The following is a 24,190-nucleotide window of genomic DNA, read 5'->3' on the forward strand; positions in this document are numbered from 1 at the left end:
TAAAGGTGAGAAAACAATGAAGTATATTTCAGGAAGAACAGCTGTCATGATTAGTAAAACGTATTTGACAAGATGATCTGATGGAAGCCTGAGAAATAACACATTTGCTTGGAACTGCCTTGATATGTTACAGCGTGTGATACCCAAACCTTGTTATGCAGCATTGGACTGAAAATAATGATTATGCTTAATGAAGCAGCAGCCAATTTCAAATAATACCAATTCACTGCATCCTCTATATAGCCGATTGCCTGAATCAAGAATATTCCATGTCATCGGTGGTGAATATCTCTAAATCCCAGTGCCTAAAAGGAAAATCATGAGGTGCAACATTTAAAGTTATTTTATACAGGAAGCATAGCTCATGCGTAACTCTTTCAGGCAATCCATGCTTCATCTCACTAAAAAAACTGTGAGAAGCTTGGGCCAGGCCTAACAGGCAGATACAGCATCCTTAGTACACAGTCTGAACAGCTGTGGGTGAAAAAATGGTAATTGTAAAAAGAAAAAGTGAAAAGCTTTTGACTGCTTCTGGGATGAAAAAAAGATCATAAGAGGGGTTTACTCAGTTGTTATCAGGCAAATCTGAGTTGTGGAAAAGTAAAGCAAGGATGAAATATCATACTGAGTAAAGACAGAATGCTGCTGAATGGGTAAATGAAGATTAGGGACAGTGGAAGAGGTAAAAAAGTGGTGGAAGGGAGGGAAGCAATTAGTAGAAGAATACCAAAGCAGATAAATGAGGAAGGTATGCAAGGGAGAAAAGGATAAATGTTTAGGTAGTGTAAGAATGTGGATCAGAGAGAGATTAGGAAAAAGAAGGGAAGAAAGGGAAGCAAAAGAGAGAGAAAAGGCAAAAACCCCAGATAATCTATAGTTACTTTCTAGAATAATATTGTCAGGCAAACTGCTGCCTTACATCACATTCCACTTGCAGGCAACAATTAAATTAAAACTTATCTTGTTAAATTAAAATCAGGATACATACACATCCAAGGTGTAATCTACAAGCAGAAAATTTGTTCTTTAAAAAAAAGGAAGGACAGAAAAAAGTCTATATCATCTTACAATGGGCTGTGGGAAACCAACACCAATTGAACCGGCCTTCACATCATAGGAGTCATACTGTGGAGAAAAACTCTGTAAAAGAAATAGAGAAAAACAGAAAGAAAAAAAAAGACAAAAAAAGTGAATGCTACAAATCAGATAAGTCTCTTCTTACACTGGTATGGCAAATATATGGAAATAACTCATTTGTACCTATTGAGTAGTACTTGTCTGACATATAGCTGCCATATATTTAAATCATCCATAAGAGAGGCCTGGTCAATATCTTTCTTTTGAGATCACAGTAAGGTTAGCTCCTTACGCTGTGTGCATTCAGTTTTCGTCTTGATAGCTGGGTCTCAGCTGAACCAAAACATTACCATTCTCTCTCCTCTTATTCTTGTTTGACTCCTTTTAAGTTTTTTCCACCATTTTCTTTATCAGTCTCTTTTCTGTTGGACTTAGTTGTCACTCAAGGGAGTTGATGAGATATTTTCTATTGCACTAAGGGATGCAACAGTTTATTACTATTTTCCTAGTTTCTTTTACCTGTGACTAATTAACGTCTTATTTCAGAGTATTTTGTAGAAAAAAAATCTCTTACCTATGCATACGTCTCTCCTTCCCTGAATTACAAATAATTTTTTTTTTTTACCTCATACGTGGGAACTTACATGTCGCAGAAAACTGGGTCGTACACTTTTTTCCTAATGCCATTTTCCATCTTTCCCTTTCTCCCTTCCTGTTTGCTATGTCACTCCAAATAATTCAAATACAATCATCACTTTTGAGCCCAAGAAGCCAAGCCTCAATGCTTCTGAGAATTTATCTTGCAATAAAAGGAAGCTCAGTCCAAGGCATGGAGTGAAAACACGTCCTGTGTGCCTTTCTGAGAGCAGATAGCATCTTTGACAGACACATTTACATAAAATACTGCTTTAAAAAACTATAAATTCTACAGTCAGTTTCTCAAGGAATTTCCATGTAAGCCTCTTATTTGGCATCTGTGGATTTTATTATGCAAATATTAGCAAGCTTAGTTGAATAATATGACATTAGTGCAATTTATACATTAAGGGCACATAGGTGGTTGATCAGGAAAAGTCGAATACATACAGTGTTCTGCCTGATAAGCCGCACCCCTATGGACCCAGCTCCTTTGCTGACCAGGTACAAGAAGACTCCTGTGCTACTGATATCAACCCTCTTGTTAGGATTCAACAGCACATCTTTAATATAGAATTGGAGTGGGTGACTAATTCAGCCTATCATCCTCTCCTGTGTCTGCATCTGCCAGCCCCAAACCAGTAGCTCTCTTGGTATATTATTGTGATGTCCATTGAGACTGGTTAACTGATCCATGGGTAGCTCTCCCAGAAACTCAGTCCTTCAGATGCAATCCCTTTCAGAATTAAATGAAACCAAGACATCTTTCCTCAGTTTTTGGCTTACCTGGGAGTGGGAAGTGTACATGGAAGCTATAAATAGTGGCCTATGTTCAAAAGCAGCAATTGTTTTAACATATGATTTTTAACAGTTTTGTGCTAAAGAAATCTCAACTTGTAAAGCTAGGCTTGATTGATTGCATGGGGACAATGTTGTCTTGTAAAAAAGTGCTAGCTATGGCTTAGCTCCCTTAACAAAATTCAACTGCACAGAAACTTTAGTTAAAATTAGCTCTCTTGCTGAGTCTGCCCAACTCTTCAGAAGAGAATTCAAGATTCAGTAGGCCAGAAATAAAGAGAGAGCATGACAAATAGTACTTACATGGTACTTCCCTGCAAGCAGAGGACCTGTGTTTCAGTCTAGTCTTCTGGGAATGTTTCTTTATTAAACATGCATTGGATAAAATATAGGAAAGTAAGAGAGTTCCCTAACCATTAAGTTTGAAGGGACATACTTCCTCCTGCACACTTTCTTTCTGGTCAGATTGTTTCTGAGTTATGTAAGTCCTTCATTGGATCAGGATCGAAAAGTTTTAAAAAATTAGATAAGGCAGAGATTTAATTGCATTCCAGCCAAATTTTGTGGACAAACCCCCAAAACAACAACAAAAAAACCACCTACCACTCAGCTGTGTTTTTCAAAGGCACAAATGAGAGACAGATGCCATTGAAAACAAAGTACGTGTGAAGGTGCAGTGGAGGTGCCTGCAGTATTGCTTTGCATGCTTATGAGCAACGAGGTAAAAGCTGAACATAATGATGACTTACGCCTCCGTTTATACTGGGACACGACTGGCAGATTCCGGGGGGTCCAGGAGCTCCAGGACTCCCTGGCTGTCCTGGAGGACCAGGGGGACCATTTCTGCCTGGAATCCCAGGAGAACCCTGCAAAGACACAAACAGAACAGATACAGACATCAGCACTTGGCTCCAACTGCAAGCGCATTGTGGGAAAAATTCTTCTATTTGTAACAAAGTCTGTGTGTTTGTGGTGCGAAACTTTCTCTATTAAACACATCTAAGGCCACAACTGAACATTCAGGAAAGACATAGACAGTAGACAAAATTCATACACGGAAATATTTCTTAGTTGTTGGGGCCTCATCACAACTGATATTTGATCAGACACAAGTATTAAACAGGTCAATTCCTGAATCTAAAATTAATACTGCTAGAGGATTCCACAGGTTGGCTTTTTTTTTTTCCTAGTGGAAAGAAATATACCAAAACATAACAAATGTAATGCAGTTTGGACTAAACTCTCTCCCGCTCTCTGTTTTTCCAGTTTAAATTTTTGAGAGTTTTGCTGAAGCTAAAGGGCTACTTCAAAATAGCTATATGGCACAGTCCTGCAGACAGTGTAGCCATCAATGAAAGATGGATATCTCAGCAGCTTGAATGGAATATATAGCACTATAGGAATTGGCTCTTGATTTTGTTCATTTCCTTGGGGGAAAAAAAAAAAGCTCCACTTACAGGATCTCCTTTGGGGCCTCGGCTGATTACTCCGGGAGTCTAGAAAAAAAGGAATAGTAATTAAATTAAGAAAGAAAATAAAAATAAAACCAAAACCTGAAAACAGATACGTGTATATATATATAAACAAAAGGAAAACACATTTAAACATTTGAGTATAGTTTTATCAAATTAATTCCATTTATTCTTATTCAGTATATTTAAAAGCTGCGGGGGTTTGGGTCAGTCTATCTGCATTTTCATGATTCATCCATAAAGCTACACCTCTCCTGTAGGCAAAACCATGGCACTAATGAAGTCAGTAGAGCCTTGCCATTGAGTACAATGGGGACAGAAGACCATTGTGGAAAGCTGTTAAGGGACAGTTTTCCTGTATCCTTCTCAGTCCAGTATGTTAAGTGTGATAATGTAGCTAATTTTAATTTCTTAGGTCTACTCCTCCAATTGATTTATTTTTCCATTAATAATTCAGTTACACATTACTCTCTGGATTCTCAATTAATAGCTCAGAACAGCTTTTATGTATTCAGCTGCTAGAGGTAGCAAGGGATATTCAGCTGAACTATCTTGGATCTTCCAAGGTGGCATTTCTCTATAAACCATCCAAGGTCAGCAGGACAGCTTCCAGTGGTCTGATCAAACTCTTACATATTGAAGACAGAGGCTGGAGGTAGTCCACATGTCCTTTATTACCAGGAACCACAGAACTGATAATCTCTAGACTCAACAGAGAGGGAGCTGTATTTAAATCTCCAGCATGCTTGTATGTACCTCTCTTTTACACTCTAAAACTGTTCAGTGGAGTAGCTCTGGTAGTACTGGAAGCAGTGCAGTTGCGTTAGCATGGTGCAGCTAACACTAGATGTTGTATTTGTATATGACATTTTATGCTTAAGCAGATAAATTATAGAGCTGCAGAAATATATCTCCCTTTCTCTTCTGTACACACATCTCTTTCACTCTCTTATCTTCTGGATAAGAAACTTCAATGTGCCTGCGGAAATCTATGTACTTTAACAGAATCTCATGGATCTTAAACAAGGATGAAACATTCAGATAACTTCAGAGCTCAGTATAGCTGGCTCACTCACTGAAGCAGTTTAGTCAGGCGACTTGGCATGCACTAACATTTTTTATTTTCCTGAGGTTAAGTTGCTGCAACTGGTTTAGATAATGTTGGTGTATATAAACAAGATGATGATAAATTAGGGATGTAGGGCTTGAATTACCTTTCCTTTACAGGGCAATAAGTCAGCAATAACTCTGCAAAAGGAAATTTACTCCCTGATGATGTAGGATTGAGTTGATAAGAAATGCAGACTTACTGTATGCTGTGAAAATTGTTTAACTCTCTTTAACTCTGTGTTGGCATTAGTTTCATGGATATAGATTGAGCTTGCAGTCACAAATAAGCTGTTTGAGTTATTCCTATGCTTCTCTGTAAAATGAAAAAATGTGATGGCTAATTGTTGCCCTCTGTCTCTTTCCACTATTTATCTGTTCCTGTTTTCCATGTAAATCTGGGTTGAAGGACTTCATGCTTTCAGCTGCATAGCTCAAAGGACTAACAAGTATTTTATCAGCTCTGGTATCAATTCTCTGACAGAATTCAGAAGTATTATTGAATTTAACAAAAAAAAGATAAAAATCTGAAAGTTCAAGCTGCTTTTTTAATTTACTTTGGCAAAATTTGCCCATCTTAACTATTTGCGTGGAGTCAGAAAGTGACAAGCTTAACATTTGAAGGAAAGAGGTTTAAGAGCATCTAAAAGAAAATGAATTGAGGTTGACGTGGATCACAAAGGCGGCAACACTAAAGTAACAATATTGAGGACAAACTTACTCTTGTAGGTTGTGGTGTTGTTTGCGGACAAACAGGGCAGCACTCTCCAAAGGGAATCTCTGGGTTGGGACAGTCCAGCTCCTGATCGTCACAGATGATGTCATCGCAGAGAACAGATCCCGAGTCGCACACACAGATTTGGCATGGCTCTGGTTTCCAAACATCCCTGTCAGCATAAACTTGCCCAAGATGGGTACATCCTGCAACTGGAAAAAAAGACAAAATAGTATTCAACATTATTCCAAATGCGTTTTCCAAATCAAAGATGGATAACATGAAAGCGCCTGGACAGTCTGTTTTGTTTTCTACTGTAATATAGTTTATGTGTGTGAAGTAAAACACTAAATACTTCTCTTCAGACACTGGGAGGGTCTGCTACATTAATTGCAGTCTGCTCTGAATCTATAAATAGCCATCAATGGAAACCTCCTGGAGCTGATCCAAAGCCCAATTAAATCTGTGATAATCTTCCGTGTCAAGTAATTTTAGTGTCAGACTGAGTTATTGTGTAATTAGCAATTGAAATCTCTGTGGCAGCTAAAAAGGAAACGTGCCAAATCTCTCAAACAAGTGTATCATTTGCTCCCATGTGCCAACATGAGCACTTACACATGGATGCGGAATAAGCCGTCTGTCCAGCATGAACTCTTGTTGCTAGCATCTTGCATTAATAACTAACACCAAGTGTTTTCAAAGTGGTTTTTGAAAGCCAATGTATGCAGTAGATCTAAAAGAATGTTCACATTAATTGCCCAAATGGTTTGCAATTAATGTGTCATCTGGCCCACTCAAATGTTACAAGTGTCTGTATTTTCAGAAAAAACATTGTTCATCTATAATATTCATGGCTTTGTGAATTCCTTCCAACTGCTACTCTACTGATCAAATTAGTTGTAGATAATTAATTTGAAGATACTGATGAAATCCAGCTTCAAACATTAAATTCTGGGTTTATATTTTCCAAGAGAAACAAAATCCAGAAAGCCCAGTCATTTAAGAAACCAATATGAAAATAACACCACAGTTAGACAAGTTCCTTGTAAGTTTTGTAGAAGTTATTGGAAGTCTCAGATTGCAAATATAAGTATCAGTGAATATCTTGAATAATGGAATAAGATTTTTTCCATGAACAATTCAAAAGAATACAGTTTACAAACATGAAATTTTGGAGAAAGAGCTATTTGTGTACCTACACCATCCTTAAAACTTTACTATCAGAATAAGTTACCTACCACACATCACCCTTCCAAAAGAAAAAAAAAAAGCCAAAAGACGTAATTCAAAGCTCTGATATTAAAATTACCACTGGCTCCAGACAGAAAATTCTTAATGCGATCAAATTGTTCTAACAGTCATAAATATGTAGTACGATACTGAGTCCAAATTTATAGCGCAGTCCATTCCTTTGGGTTATGAAGTCCCTTTTTCTCTTCTCACAGGCAGCTCCTTTCATCTACTTTTTCACTACCACGTTAGCACACTAGTCTCTTTTTTCTCCTTACATTCTTTGGTTTTCTTTCTCTATTTGTGGGTATCTGTTTCCATACCCATATCCACGCTCTTTGGCATGGTGCACACTTGGACACGTTTCCTTTCCTCTCATGCTTTTGCTTCAGCCCCCTTTCTCTCTATTCGGTTTCATCTTTCCCATAACACGTAACTTCCCTTTCCATCTTCCCTGAATCCTTTTGTCTTTTGTACCAAACAGTTCGCTTTCTTTATTACCATATACTCAACTGAGCTTAGTTTTTCAGACTCTGCTCCCTTCCCAGTGTCTCACTCAGTTGCTTTTCCTTGTTCATATTAACGTAACTTTTTCCTCTATGTCACCCATGAAATTCATCACCTCCTTGTATGAGCTCTGTAAGGGCGATGGGGAATACAACCAAGACCCACTGGCTCACTGAGTGGAGAACCAGAGCGGGGATCTCGGAGCAGGGCACTGCATGGGACAGGAGGTTTCTTTTCCCAATTTCAACCCCACTATAGTCTTTATGCATACAACAATTTATGTTATTTCTGCAATTATAAAAGAAGCAAACAGGAAAATACTGCCTTGTCAAGGCTGACACTACTTATGGTTAAGTGTTGATTTTGATCACCAGCCGGATTAGAACAACAAGAAGATGCAAAAAGCTTCAAAAAAACTTTCAGACATTTTCAGGCCACTAGTTTTTTTCTTTGCCTGATATTGGGCTGGGAGCCAGTATTTTACTTTTCTTTGGCAACAAAAAAATCTTAAAATCAAAAGCATTCCAATGGCTTATGAAAACTAATCCCCCTCAGATATTTTCTATCACTTAGAAATTCACTTTTTCCTCTTCCCTTGTCTTCTCCACCTTTTGGGCCTCACCAGAAACTTCAGATCCTGCACAAGAGAGGTGGAGAACAACTGCTTACTTCCAGAAAAACATCTTCCTCACACTGACCATGACACAGGGTCACAGCATCAGAGGAAGCTGTTTCAAAGAACACTGCTTAACAACCACTACCTCTGGAAAGGATCCAGACACCCTTCCTTAGTCTGCCAAGATAGATGTAGTTTCCAAAAATGTCGCTTGGTTTCCCAGCTCTCACACCGCAGAATCATGTCAGTGGATCCCAGGTAAATAAGCTGATTCTCTGCTTAATTAATTGATGGCTGTTTCTGTGAGAAACATTTTCATCCTTCAACAAACTGTGATTTCACTATGTGGCACTTAGGGAAAAAACAAACCACCCAGCCTTGACAAGAGTAATGACAATGTTTCCTGAAAAAAAAGGAGCCTGAAATCTATTTTAAAAATGAGAAGTGCAACGCTATAAATGAAATCTTCTTTATGGTCTCCTTAATGACTCATGAAAAAACCTGAATTATAAAGCAGCAAAAGCTGAGTAGCTCAGCATATGAGAGGTTTGCTGTATACAAGAAGACCTCGAAAGCAGTGTACTGTGGGAGGCAGAATACCATCAAAGCTACTGGGGAGGTTAGAACTTGTTATCTGCCTAAAAGGAGCTGGTTGGATACACCCTAGAGAGCATGTGTGAGCATAGATCCACTCCACCCAAGAGTGATGTACTCAGCTGTCACTTCACTTAAGCACTTCCCAGCTCCACAGGTTAAAACATCCTTCTTGTTTACAAACATAATAGGTAAGGAAAGAGATGATTTTTCTTTAGTTTAGGGCAAAACATAGTTTATACATAATTGTTAAAAATATGATACAGATCTAAAAGAACTTGATACTGTTACTGTGTGCACATGTAATGTACACTTAAATGAATTGCATACACATATAAAAAATGCATAGTGTAGGCACACTTCTGTACCCATGTGTTTTATTATTTTTAATATTGAGATTTTTTTTAAACTATGTGTTTAAGACAACAAGGATCTTATTCACTAGGAAACTCATATCCAAGAATTTGCATTTTCATATGTCAATTTTTTCTTTATCCTTACTTCATTCAGATGGATTTGTTTTGTTGTTTTGTTATTTCCAGAGATGTGATCCTGCTGCCTTACAGGGAAGAGGACAGCTCGATGGGGAGCAGAAAAGGGCCATCTTTCCCATATTTTGCACTGCTGGTTAGAAAAGATTCTGTTTTCAAGACATCTGCTCTTTTCTGAAGCAGAGATTTTTCTCAGTGACCAATATTTCACACTGAGAATAATCACCTTTCCATATTTTAATCAACAATACTGATGAAAATGGAAATTTAAAATATGTCACAAAACAACGGACATAATTTTACAGTAATAAGGAAATAAAGCAGATTTCTCTGCATTTTTACGAGGTTGTCATTCGGTTATTCGACAGTAGATGGCATCATTTAACAGAAAGAAAAGACAAAAAAATTGAAGACATATGGATATAATGACATTCATATTTGCGTCTAACTTTCTGGACATTGTTAAACGAATTAAGAAATAAGCTAGGAGAGTTGCAATGAAAATTATTGCGGCCTTTGGCAGAATGAAAGTATTAAATAGGTTTCCAAAGGAAACTTACATCTGGGAAGACTTAGTCTGTTCAAGACACCCCCTCTGTGCTCAGATGTAGATCTGTGTGTCAGCATGTTATGACATAATGCATTTTGCATTGCTCGTAAAGATTAACCATTAGTTCCAAAATCCTTTGGAAAGCTGATTTGTGCTAAAGCACTGGCAAGGAATAATAAGGTTAAAAAAAACCTGACTTGCCTACTTCTAGACTTGTGGTAAAACAGTCACATACTTGCCTCAGCCAGCTTTTCTTATTGATTCCTAAACATATGTATTAGCCTAAGATTTAAAAAAAATATTAGAACTCAACAGTATTCGCCTATGGCAATGCAAAATATTATTCTGCTTCCCAAAGCCCTAAATATGGTGGTTATACAGCACTTCTATGGCAGTTATTGCAATGGTTTGTTGGGAGCTGTGTCAATCTCTGATACATTGTACAAAACATTAATATTTCAAAGCATGAATAATTTTGCATTTATGTTGTTCACTGAGCATTCATATTTTTGAAGATTTTTCTGAGTAGTACTTCCCTGGGCCAGCCTAGAAAGTGAAGAAAAGGAAAAAAGGCAACACAATCTTCATCATATGCTGGTTTTGAATTATTTTCCATTTTCTAAGCAGACTAGAAGCTGGATGTAAGCAGACCAATAGGGAAAGCTGACAGGAAAATCAGCATTGAGTTTTAAAGGACCTATAACTGTGGTACATAAAAGAGCCCAAATGTGTACAGGGGAAAACAAACATGGTCAATGTAGGCCTGAAGGATGACGGATGTCACATGGGACATTCCCATATGAGGTGATTCCAGTGAAGTGAATTTGTTATCAAGTGCTATGACCTGAGAAGCTAACCTGTTTTGTAGTTGCTTTTGGCTTTGCATGCGTGCAAGCACCATGATCATGACTTAACCACATTTATATGGCAAAAGGAAAAAATCTCCTAATAGTAGCCTCAAAAACCACAGGCTTTTCCCCTTTTGCTATTGCATTAGTAGCAGACTCCCATATCCCATTTGCAGAGATGTGACTAAATGGTTAGAAATTGAAGAATGTCTTGAACTTGTCTGGTTCTGCCTCAGAAAGGGCAATAGTCCACACGGAGGTGACTCACGATCCTCCAGCAGCTGCTCAATGATGGCTTGGGAAGCAAAACCGAGGAGCTTTGATCTGCGAGAATCTGATCACAAACACAATGAGTCAAGCAAACAATTTTTGCTGTTTTTTAATGTGAATCTGGCTAAAGGCACTGAGATAAAAGAAGCATTGCCTCTGACTTTGATGGATCCAAAGTCTGCTGAAGCTACAAGTGTCTTTCTGTCACTTTTTACAGACTTTTGACTGTACAAAGCCCGTGCTTCCTTACTTTGACCTGGTTTTGATCATTTGCTTTAAAGGATGGCTACTTCAAAAAGTGTTTTTACATTTCTTCTATAGTAAATACATCTATTTATTGTGTATTCCAGCACTGTTTTGTACATTGTTTAACCAAAGGACAAAGTAGAAAGGAGATATATTGTTCACGTTCAATGGAAATGCTATAATTCTCCCCTACACTGGAGTAGATGGAGGAATCCATCCCAGTGTCTGCAGCATCACTGCTTTCCATTTACTGAGCAGAAAAGAATGCCACGGTGTCTATCTCAAAGCAAATGGTTTCTGCTCCCTGTCTGGTATTATGATGATGTTTATAAGAAAATCAAACATACTCATTCCATTCCATGATCAGTAATGGAAACAAACGGACTCTCAAAATGAACTAATTGGCTTGCTGAGCCAGAATGGCTTGGTTTGTCCACATGTTCTCCTGTCAGGTAAGTGCAGAGTACTTGAAAAGTCAGAAATAGTGTCTGTTTCATAGAAGTCAGGAAAAGAACTGGAAATATAAGAAAATAAATAGTTTAACAAGATTTTTTTTTTTTTTTTAACTGCAAGGCCTACAGACATTCTCTTGTCTGGAATTGTCTTAAAACAACCAGATAATTAATTAAATCCATTTCACATGGTTCACAAGGACATAAGGGCCAATTTGGGCCTACCTACCTGTTAGGACATTTTCAGATTTAATGTATTGATATAATATTTTGTAAGCCTTGTCCACCATGTGATTGGAGGTATCAGGAATGAAACATCAATGGAAAAAACACTTAAATGCAGGCTGTGAGAAATCAGAGCAGGTCCATCTTAAAAATCCTTTCCTGTTCCATGTCCTGTAGGAGGAAGAACTGTCATCGGGTAGAATGGAAAAGGCGTATGAATGAATGGTTCACAGATTTCCCAAGTTTCACACCAAAAAAGACAGCTACATCCTGTGCTTTCAGACTGAAACCGAAGCTTTCTTACTCCTAGGGATGCCCGTCTGCCAAATAAGCTGGCGTTTGAACAGTTCTGCCACTGCGCCAGTCCCAGACGCTTTCCTCTTTACTCAGATGCAGAGCAAGAAAGAGAGTGCAGCATAAAAGAATTCTTGGTTAACCATAATACTGTACTTGTCTGTCAGAGGTAGTCCAGAAAGGAGACATGCACTGTTTCACTGGCAACGTATAGAAGAGGCTGGATTCTCAGGCAAAGGATCATTATCTCACATACCCAACCTCTCCTTGCTCTGAGACCCACCCAATCTGTCCTCCAGATTACCAAATGGGAAAAAAACCCCAGGCTTGCACTGGTACAAACAAGTATTTGCATTTTAAACAACTCATTGCTTGTTCCCTTCATTTGTCTTTATAAGTTCCAAATGCTGCAGAATTTCTGCAGCTTTTAGAAATTTTAGGAATATCAGGATTAAAAAATATCCTCATGGCATATTTGCTACCAAGTAAAACACAAAATGTCTATTTTACTTGCAGATTATTGACTTTTTCCTAATCTTTCAAAGTGTGATTTATGTTAAGAACTGTAATTTTTCTCCTTTATCTTCAGAGGGTTATTGTTCTTCTCAAAGGTAACGTGGTCTAAAGTGGCAGAATCTGTCACATTGTTCTGTCTCAATATTTATGTTTCACAAATTGTTCTATTCAGGCACACATGTTGACATCCTTGAATGATGTTCTTCATGCAACTTCTAAAGGTCACCCTGCCACATAAGTGTTGCTTTGAAATAGGGATCAGTGATATCCCATTGTTACACAACAGCTCCAGTGGCTTCAAGCTGGTGTCCGTCATGAAAAACAATGGCAGAAGAGTTTTCTTGTTTCAAAACTGCTAACAGGAAAACAAAGTGCAAGAAGGATTTTTTTTGTTTGTTTAGTTGGTGGGGATTGTTTTTAGCAGAACTGTCATTTCAAACTGAGTCATATGAAGGGCAGGACAGAGCAGACTGCTGTATATCTATCACCTTGCTTCTTTTTTGGGGTTGTCCAGAGAATTGTTATACTTGTTTCTGAACTTATAAAAGTCATTTTGAGAACAACCTCTGATGGATGCAAGAGATGATTATACTCCTTTTCTTCTTAGCTATTCCTTGACAACATTGTGGCCTAAGTTGTTTTTGTAAGGGAGGAAGATATTCCTGAATGGCCATTTGTACTGAAATCTTATTCTGGGGTTTCCTCTCCAAAGTCCTCTCTCAACAGGCTGACTAACTCAGACAGCTATATTTATACTTCTGTCTTTTTAGTAGAGATAGACCTCTTTTGCTATAATCTGCAGAATGTGTATCATTTATTCCTGATTAAGGGTAAACACTACCAGACCAGAACCTCCCTTAATTTTATTGGGCTTTGGATCAGACCTGAATATCAACTTCTAATTATTCTGGTGGGAACTGAAGGTCTTCAGTGCCTGACAGATCAAACCTTTTAATAAGGGTAACCACTTGCATTAGAGCAGGACACACAGTAAGTAAGAACTTCATCTTAATTCAGTGCATTCAATGCCTTTTAGAGGGACCATTGCATAATTTTTCAGTACTCTTCCAATTATTGGTAAAATGCCTATGAGATTTTTCCATCCCCTCTGTTCTTACGTTACAATATTTTTTGGCATATCACCTTTTGTGCCATTTGGTGTGTCACTAAAAATAAGCAGCAGGCTGCAATCACTTTATTTGTGGCTATTTAGTTGTAATGCTGGCATAAATTCTCACTACTCTGCAGTAATCTGATTTTAATGTGCTTCTTGTCTTTAGAGTGAATGACGCCAAATAGCACAAAGACTCGTGTCTTAAACCAAGCAGAAACTGACATAAATTCAGGGTCTGATGTGATCACTGATGATTTTATGGATGTATTAGCTTCTTTAAACATATATCTTGCCCACTCCTTGTGCAGTCAATGAAGACTTCTACAGTCAGAGTCCAAGTGTCAAGGTAACCTTAATTTTGAACACATGAACAATTCCAATTTTATTCCATAAGAAGCTGGCCTAACATACATCTAAAGCAACAGCTTCATCCTCAACATTATTAGGATCAAGTAAGTGGAAAAATTTACCAAAATCCAGTACAACATTTTGTCAGAACTTTCAAAAAAAAGATAACGCCCAAGGTATATCTCAAAGACATACTCCTGCATTTGTGATTTTAGCTAGGTTTGGGAATAGTTTATAACATTGGAGTGCTCTTTGCAACATTTCTTGCAGTGGGTCTCTCCTGGCAAGAACAGAGAAAAACTGGAAAAGTCATTGTGTACAAGCAGGTTTCCCAGCCTGTACAACCAGTTTGACAGGTCCAAAGCATCGTGAAAGTGACATTCAGCTTCCAAGCTGCTAATTGAAAGGGAACTGTTGGAAACTGATAATTGTTACAGCTTGCTCTACATAGCACCTCATGTAAAACACTGAACTATAACTACTTAATTCAGAATACTTTAAGATTCTTTCAAAATAAAACCCAAAGGCTGTGTGGGAAAAAAAATGTATGATTTTTGTTTTTCATTGCCTAACTTTGTAATTAAGACAATTTTTTATCAGGTGGTTAAAGTTTCACGTGGGACATAATCTTCTCTTTCCCCTTAGCTCAGTGAGAGGGCTAACTATTTTATGCAGTGCTGTTTCTGTGGTCTGCCTTGGAAGAAATCATCTTGATTCAATGCTTCTCTCCTGAGACTGAAACAGATGGGAAATGTTACAATGCAGTATAGTACATATGGTAATATCATTTATATTTTCAGATACATTGGACAAAGTCAGTCCCAATATAACTCCACGGCTATAGTGAGTTTACATCAGATATGAGTAAAGCAGCAGGGGGTCAAATTCTACACTAACATAACTCCCTGCACAATTTTATCGTTTTCCCTGTAATTTCGGAATTTGGAAGTAAACGAAGGGTTTTGTTCCTGTACTTCATATTCCAGTGATGGATTAAAGAACTCTGGCATAGTGTCTAAAGAAAAGAATCATATCTTTGGATGCCAATAAATTAAAGGTATTTGTAATTCAGAAGGTCAGGAGGGGGATTCTGAATGCATAGAGCATCATCTGCAAAACAGTTTGTATTCATTCATTCATTCCTTATTCCAGTTTGTACTAATTCACCCACATCTATTTTGGACAGTTTGTTGGATACAGATGGCAGTATTTGAAATTCTTCTTAATCTGCCTCATAGAGGATATTAAATGGCTATTTGTACACTGTATACAACGTTCTTATTGTCAACTTCCTAAGGCTACTAAAGTGAGTATTGTGAGGGTTTTCTCAAGGGTACCAAAGATAGCTTTCTTAATTTTGGAGCCACTTCTAAGTATCAAGTTCTATGCCTATTTTTCAGGCATGAAGACCTAAGGATCTTCCTAACTAATTCCCTCATCAGATGAAAATCCACACTTCTGGTGCAGTGAAGCGCCTGCAAGCAAAGAGCTGACTTTTTATTAATATCAGAGGTCAGAAGCATTGCTACTGAAGTGGCTGCCTGAAGCCTGGCACACATGTAGCTCTCCTTGCTCTGTGTAGCAACAATGCCTGCTGGCACAGGGTGAGAATAAATATGCCATGTAGCAGAGGAGGGCTAGAACATCTTCAGCAGACACAGCCAGATGCACCAGAGTTTATCTGCTGGAGTCCTTAAAAGGTATGAGCAAAAGACACTGGGCGGGAGAACACCTGATAAATTAAGAGGCTCTGGACTTTTTTTTGATTCTTCACTGAAAGAAGTTTACAATGTTTTGTCTCAGTTCAGCTGCTCTGACAGGAAAATAATCAGTTGGACTTGAATGCCTCTCTTCTTTCCTTGTTGTTTTTCCCCTCCATATTTATGCTGTTCTGTTCATACAAAAAAGAGGAATCTACAAAGAGGACCACCCTGCCAATGACTAAGCCACCAACAGGCTTAGAATATTGTGCAAAGAATCTTCGAAATGTCTGAGCAGATTTCAATTACTCTTTTCAAAGATTTGCAATTCCCACTACACAGCCTATTGTTTGCTTTCACTAGGACATTCTTCTCTTAAACAGCTGGCACAGAATGACTACTGCTCTGTAGGGAAACAAGCAAACACTATACAATAGATTTAAAGCCAAACACAGAAAGAATATATATATTTTTTTTAAAAGAGCCTCTCATGAACATAGGAGTGATTTCCAAGATAATATTAATTCTATTTTCACTGCTTATAGCTGAAGGAAAGTATGGGGATGTAGTTCATTCTCCTTTGATTCTCAGTGTGGCTATTACACTGAACATCAAAGGAACAATGAGTGATACTTCCCATATTTTTCATTAGTTGTGTTCAGGTGAGCAATTGTTTCTCTTGTGTCTGAAAAAGGAGCTACAGTTTTGCCCTTGCCTCTTTTCCTAAAAGAAAATGGAAAGGAGGAAAAAAGAGAAGAAGCAGCACAAAGGGAAAGAATAGAGGTAAAGAGATGTTTGCAGCAGACAGCCTGCTAATGAACCCGCTGGTCACTGGGTGTGAATTGCGGGGAATTTCAGTGGGAACTAATTATGTCCAGAAGTTTTCCAAGAACCGCCAGTGTTGAATTGCTGTGGGAAGTAGTTTCCAGACACAGATCATCCTTTCATATCTACTGCTGCAAATGTGCACAGGGTATTCCTGCAGTTCTGCTGCCCTTCGTAGTGCTGGGGCTGCGAATAAATCAGAGCCTGATCCCACCATGGCAGCCCACAGAAGATTTGCACATGGAAGGAAATCTTTTACTGCCTGGCAGAAGAGCAGAGATGCCTGTGCCACCCTCCAAGATGGGATGCACAGTGACTGAAAGAGAAAAACAGCAGCAGAAAGGGATGGGTCTCCTGTGGCTGTGGATAGCTTTGTGTTATGCTGAAGACCATTCTAGTACAAACCCTGCTAAAGTTTTAAATTTACAAGTCACATCCTGCATTTCTTGAGAGTCATTTGGGTGCCTATTTAGCTGTAAGAGAAGGCCTAGTCTTTCAAAATAAAAAAAACCACATTCAGCCTTAAAATCTGTATCTTTCCATTATCATCACATTCCTCCTGTTCAATGTCCTGTGCATGCTTTCTCCTCCTTGGCAGACATCTCTTCATGGAGTACTTGTGTGAATCAAAGCAAGAGAAAAATGTACAGACATTGTTAAAGGAGGTACCATTTTCATTCTCATTCTGATAGTTCATGTTTAAATGAAGGATTTGACGTAAATGAGGGAAAATGGAAGTAGTCTCTTAGCTAATCTGAAAGGAATCTTCTGCTAAACTAAACAAAGCCAGAAGTCCCAGAGTTGAAGTTTATCCAAACTAAAGCCAACAAACGGTTGTTGTTGGAGGGGGTTATATCATGTTTTCCATTGTCATTTTGACATGAAACAGGCAGAAGCTTCCACTTTGCAAACTCAGAGGCAAGAAGAAAGGCTCTGAAGTGAAAATAAATAAAGAAGTGTTTGGAAGTAGGTTAGGTTTTCTCAAAGCAAAATTTCCTATGACATACAAGATGAGAAAAAATAATGACTGTTTGAAAATATAAATTAAAAATATAGTTTACTGTGCCTCTCCATGAAAGATGTATTGTTCTACAGTCAGTGATAGAACTCACTCCTCCTCAGACCCTTCTGGCATTCAAGGCAGGATAAGCACACCTCTCTCTCCCTTTTATACTTACAGAAGATACTTTCTGACTCCTGTAATATGTAATTTTTTACCATCTCTGGAGATTATCTGTTCATTAGCCACAGCCAGGAGCAATATAAGGGTTAATGCTTCAAATACAGTCTCAAAGCAATGTGAGAGATATTAATGGCATGGTTCCTACACATAAATATGGGAATCTTATCTCCTTGAAACAAAAAATATCTGACTGTGCTTAGGGAACCCATAGAGAGGACAGAAAGTAAAGCTTCATAAAGGCTGTGCTTTGAAAGATTCAATGGAAGAAAGAAACTCCATAGAAGAGTGTCTGTCCTGCAGCAGTAACTAAGGCAGAGCACTGGCTCCCCTATCTAGTAGCAGCCTGGCCATGGGAAGCCAACTGCAGTGAGTCACTGTAGAGCATCTCTGTAACAGAGGGAACATCACCATGAGCAGCACAGTCCCAAACAGCCTTTTCTCCAGGAGGAATCCACTGGGTCCCCTGTGCTGGAGATGGGCAGCATGCTGAGGGCCAGAGGCTGCAGCATTCTTCTGCACCCATCCACGCTTCCCTCAACAGCCTGACCTGAAGGTACAGAAGCAAAATAACACTTCTTGCATCACTCCTAGAGAAGGAATCACATCTGTGCCCAGTGCTCCTTCTCTACACGGTATATTATCACAGAGGTTTTGAAGGAGGGGTAGGCTGGTAAAGTATTGCAGCAGGTAAAATGATGACAGTTTTGTTGCATTTTGGGTTGAAGGTTATTTACATCTGCCAAACCCCAAAATCAGAATGTCTCAAAACTATAGACATACAGGTGGTAGGTACTGAACTCTAAACCATGTTAGTTGTGCAATCTACAATTTACCAAGGGACCACAAGGAGAATGAGCTAACAGTTGTCATGTTGAATCAGAAAAGATTTTATCATACGCTTTTCAAGTTTGAGGGGGTTTTTTGGGTGTTACCAATAATAAATTGAATTTTCTTCCATCACATCGAATTTCTGCAATGATGTGGGAATCTAATCCAGTTACTTCAAGACCAAAAAAACCCATTTTGTTAACAATGTATCTTTACCATTGCCTTTTCCTAGCTGAGATCTTTTCCCTAGTTTCTTAAACAACATGACTAAAGGACAGCATAATCTGGAGTATTAATGGACATGACCATTGCACTAATTTCCACTGCTGTGGGTTTTGATATAAAACCAACAAATTAAAACTTGCAACTGTTACAGCAGCTGTGGCTTGTGCTCTTCACCAGACTGCTAACCTACCATAAAAACATGAAGAGCAATATAGTTTTCCTGGTGCCTGCTAGCCTGGGAAAGGATGCTTTGTTATTGTTTCCCCCTACTGGTAGGCTGAACCTTTCAATTCTGAAGAGATTGCTTTTAATCCAAAATGCTAAATGACAGTCTGCATCATTTCTATTACTGATCTACAGCATACTTTCCCAATTATGAAGGCAGGTATGTTCCATTTTCTGCACATTTCTGATTAAAAGAAGGCTTGAACAGCATTAGCACATAACTGGGACAATGACTGATAGGTCCACGTTGGTCTGGTTTATCAGCCAGTCCGTGAAAGAAAAAAGTGATAGTAATTCACTCCTTTCTTTCTCTTGAATAGCATTAATTAAAACTAACACCCAGCTGTTGTGTAAGGTTGGCATCAGCCAAGATTTTGCAAGTAACACCTGTCTGAGTATTTCAAACCTCAGAACTTTGGCAGAAGCTGGAAGAGGAAATAGGATCTGCTTGTAATCTGCAACACTAAGAATGGAGCAAAGGTAATGACTCCAAATGAGGCATCAACAGTAATATTCATGACAGAGACAACACCCTTCTACCTCTGCTTCTTCCCCCTGTAATAAGGCAGTGGATGTTTCCAGCTCCACCTCCTCTTTTAAAAAAATCAGTCTACATTGATTTGGTCTGAAATCAAAAACAAATCTGGAAAATAATGAAAGGGATATATAATGGTCTCATTTTCCTAAGGCTAATGTCTTCCAGGAATGTGTGATCTAAAATGTGTTTATGAAATTTGTCATATTTCCAAGAACATATATATAATGTTTAGAGGGGGTGGATTCCCCAGGCTTTCATTTAGCATGATTTTTCCAGACCAGAAAGGAATGTTTCAATTTTCCTAAGCATAACCTTGCCTGCCGTATTCTTGGTGAAAAACAGTTAGGAAAAATGGAAGAAGAGCAGTAGACCCAGATCTTTCATACCTTCACACAATCCAAGTTACTTATGATGGTGTAATTATCTGTTGGCACACAGACATGCATCATCTGGTTTTATCTTCAAAACTCTGGAGGGGGACTTTTCCACATTACCAAAACCTTTGAGGAAAGATAGTTCTGACTGTCATCAGCATTACCCTTAAACTAGCTAATTTATCAACAAAGAATGCATATGTGCAATGCTGCATATAGGTAAGTGCTAAAAATGTCAGTCTGGCAGTCTCGCAAATATACTGCATCTGTGCAATAACCATGTAATCCTTTCCAAATAATAAAAGAAGAAAGCAAAATGGCTAAATCAAGCTATTTATAAGTTTTTCTAAAATACCATCCTTCTTTTCTGGGGGATCAGAAGTGGGTGCTCAGCATAAAAATTGTCTGCATGCTGCCTCCTGAAACCTGCATGTAATGGTTATATTTAATCTTAAAACTGTAATTTGTGACTGAAAGTAATATGAAAGGTCAATAAGTCTTCTCAGAGATATTTTAGGATTCAGTCATTACCTCAGAAATGAGCTTCCTGACCAAACATCCAAGATAATACTTACATTACAAGAAAAACACTAAATTACATTAGAGCAAAAAATTATTTGGAATAATAAAAAAGGGTTTCTGGCTCTGGTCTCACACTGCTTTTAGAGCAATAGAGTCTTCCTGATGATCTCAGTGAAGTTCGTCAAGGACTATGGGGTGTATGTATGAGAAATGTCACACTCCAGGTGACTGAGATGTCCTTTAAACCATCCCAGATGCATCTGAGACAGGCCCAAATCCATCTGACTTTCCTTTTGGCACCGATTTGAGTGGGGCTGGGCACGTGCTTCCCTTGTAGTCAGTGGAAACTGCCAAATACCTCCAGTCTGTCTAGCTAAAATTTATGCTGTCTTCTGGAAGTAGCTGTCTTGATTGACTCTACAAACTCAAGATAAATGGGATGAATGTAGGCTGTAAGGCTAACAAATGCTTGCACAAATCATGCTGGCTGGGTAGAAGATGGATGTCTTTCCTAAAGTTCTTACACTTTTTGGTAGTTTAATATACAGAATGTAAAGGTGCCTTCAACTGGTGGAACTGAATATACACTGTTGGAATCTGAATCATCTGTCATATCTGAAGCACCAGCTTCATGTCATGTCAGCCACCAGGAGGCATTTTATCTTGAACATGGGGTTTGCAAACGCCTTACACCAACTCAACACCCATCAGAAAACCTGAATTGTGTCAAGGTGATTTCATCTGCAGGCTAAAAGCATCCTGGTGGGTTACCAGTTTCTGTTCATGAAGTCACAGAAAATTCTTTGTTCTGCAATATCCAGATCCCAAGCTTTTGAAGAGGTTCAACCTGAGGCTGTACTCAAATCTCCATTCCTAGCCATTACAGCAAGACAAAGAAACATATAGCCCAGAGGTACATCTGACTATCCTAAACTTAGTGTATACTGAGCAGTTTCCTTAATATCTTGCCAAGTCTTGTCTCCTGGCAGGCTTTCCCAAGGAAAATTTTATATTGACTTACATTTGATACTAACCATATAAACATTTTTCTTGACAAGACAGAGCATTTTAGCATGTCTGGAAATTCTCTTTTGAATCATGGAAAATTTGGTTTCCCAGTCCATCACTGCCCTGGACACGAATTAGTGATGCTAATAACTTCTTCAATTACTATTTTCTGTGAGAAAAACATATTCAAATGTGTGGAAAGGAACATTCTGAAGAGAGAACAGAAGTCAATACTTTAAGGGATAACTAGTGTTCTATCAGTCTCTCTGTGTAACCTCATCCCTGTAAGTAGTATGGAAGTTAGCCCAGTAAGGAAATGTTACTACACCATGAAACAGGAATGTGGCAGAGAAATGAGAATACTCCCTCACACTTCGTTTGTGTATTGTTCTTCTACCCAAAATTTACCATTTCTTGAGTCAAATATATGTTGCACCTCAGAAATGTCCAGGGATATGACCAGAGTGAGGGAAAGAGACCTGGCACTCAGGGGGGATTTGTTTATTGGGAAAAATAAAACTGATGTTCCTTCTTTTTATATTGTATGGTCCCTTAGTCCTTATCCCTCTGAAAATAAATATGTATATATAAAATATATATAATGCATATTAAATATATACAATATGTATATTATTTGCTGCTCTCAGCAGAGAAAACTCACAGCATATGTTTGCTCAAATTTTATAATACCTTCTTCACTGAGGATTACTGAAGAGACAGATTATATACTGGAAAAGCAGAAACAGAAAAGCATCAGTTCATAATATATTATGTTTATTCTCTACAGAACATCTTTATATGCATTGGGTTTTTTTAAGATACTTTACAAGGCTTAGCCTGTGCCTGTGCTTGGTGAGGGAGGCTGTTATTTGGGCATGCTGCTGTTGCAGATGATACCTAATTTGCTCATGCACAGAGACCCCTGAGCTCAAACTGCTCCACTGCCAACAGCCTGCTGATGGACTCACAGTCACCACCTCAGCAGCAGAGGTTCCTTTCCAGGTATGCCAAGGCAGACAGGTTTGCCATGAAATGCTAAAGTAATCTTATTCATGACTTGTATCATATAGAGTAGGGTTGGGTGTGGTATTGAAGGTATTTGGCTTTCCTTTATGGCACTACAGTTTATTTGGCTGCTGCTTATCAAATTATTTGTAAAGTTATTCATTGCCTCAATGCAGGAATAAATACATTGCAGATCTTTTATATTTACAACAAAGAAAAATGTTTTATCTTAAGGAAGGTCTGGCTCACAGTGCCTGGCAAGCAGGAACAGAGCACATCCAAAAAAGGTCAGCTGTACTTGTGGAATGTCATTTGTTTAACTTAAATACTCATACCACACTTATCTTCACTCTAAGTTGAATTATTGTATACAAAGTAATTTTTTTCCCCCTCTAAATTCCAATGTCATTTGATTTTTGGTGTTCTTGTGCTCTGTAAACATGCACACACATACTCACACAGACTCCCAGATACCATCAGCTGCAAATCAGTCTCGTGAGGGACCAAAGCAGCCTGCAGATGCACAATTCAAACTATTTCAGCTGAGGGAATTAATTTACCCTCCATCTTCATGCCAAAGTAAAAATCCCATAAGCTGCAATATTTTCATATATTGCTCTTAAAAACTGTTTCATCAAAACTGGTTAGAATTTTAAGGCTGTTTTCCACACGCAAATTGTTTAAACAAACCCCCACACTGCCAGTGGAAAACACACAAGTACAAAAGAGAACTCAAAATAAAAAAGCTGGAAGCAAAGACTTATTGCTTGTGACAAATAACTTCCAGGCAGCACAGAGCTAACAGTTAAAATGTTATTCCAAGAGTTAAAAAAAAATAGTTTAAAAACTCTCCGGTGTCTGTAATAGGAAAACAAGTAAGAACAAGAAGAAATGCAGCTAAGGCAGAAAACACTGTACAGCACTTTTAACCACAGAAGAAAGCAAAGCAAAGAGAAACCTTTGGGATGGTAATGCAAACTCCTGCAGCTTTCAGCTTCAGCATTAAATATCTGACTGTGCTGAATTAGTGAAGGAATAGTGTTCTGGTGAGATTCATGAATACGCATTTCTTACAAGCTATTAAAATCAGTGGTGAAAATAAAAATAAAATAAAAACATTAAATCATAAGAAGCTTGAATTACTCACCGTCTTGTTGTGCCAAAATAACTGAGGGTTGAAACACGGCAAGAATGAGCAAAGTTACTTTTTGCACAAAGCTCATCATGTCTAAATATTAGACATGAGACTCTCTGTGCAAAAATAAAAATGGGGGGGGGAAGAAAAATCTATTCAAAATAGCAACATCGGTTGTTCCCTGCCCTTCCAGCACCGGGCCATGTACAGAACTCAGCCACAGGCATTCCCCAGCTTTGGCCTTAAATAGGAAAAAAATTGGCTTACTTTACTTTTCCAACCCCTTTACTGAAACATGAGAAGAAGACCCATCCCCTAACAGTAAATGAATGATTAATATTTCTCTTGGCTTTACAGAAGAATAAAGTCAACTAAACAAGATACACAGCACATCTGGAACTTTTGTGTGCATATGGAATGCACACTGAGACTGTATGTGAATAGTTAGTGTGTGCTGTATGTGAGATATATGCATGCGAAAAAAGAAGTCCTGTGGTAAAGCCTCTGTGGTAAAGC

At 38.3% G+C, this 24,190-nt stretch overlaps 1 protein-coding gene across 1 annotated transcript in view; it reads right to left on the reverse strand.

Moving 5' to 3' along the window:
- COL3A1 (collagen type III alpha 1 chain) overlaps positions 1 to 23,976 on the reverse strand; it is a 52,329-nt gene extending 28,353 nt beyond the window's left edge. The window contains exons 1-5 of the mRNA XM_074829638.1: positions 23,687 to 23,976; positions 5,812 to 6,017; positions 3,969 to 4,007; positions 3,261 to 3,377; positions 1,069 to 1,140 (exon numbers count right to left, since the gene is read on the reverse strand). Of these exons, the coding sequence (XP_074685739.1) occupies positions 1,069 to 1,140; positions 3,261 to 3,377; positions 3,969 to 4,007; positions 5,812 to 6,017; positions 23,687 to 23,765 (513 nt within the window). The 5' untranslated portion in view covers positions 23,766 to 23,976. The remainder of the gene's footprint in view (positions 1 to 1,068; positions 1,141 to 3,260; positions 3,378 to 3,968; positions 4,008 to 5,811; positions 6,018 to 23,686) is intronic.
- Between the last annotated feature and the right edge of the window lie 214 nt (positions 23,977 to 24,190).

This window comes from Strix aluco, chromosome 6, assembly GCF_031877795.1.
Source record: "Strix aluco isolate bStrAlu1 chromosome 6, bStrAlu1.hap1, whole genome shotgun sequence".
Lineage (NCBI taxonomy): Eukaryota > Metazoa > Chordata > Aves > Strigiformes > Strigidae > Strix > Strix aluco.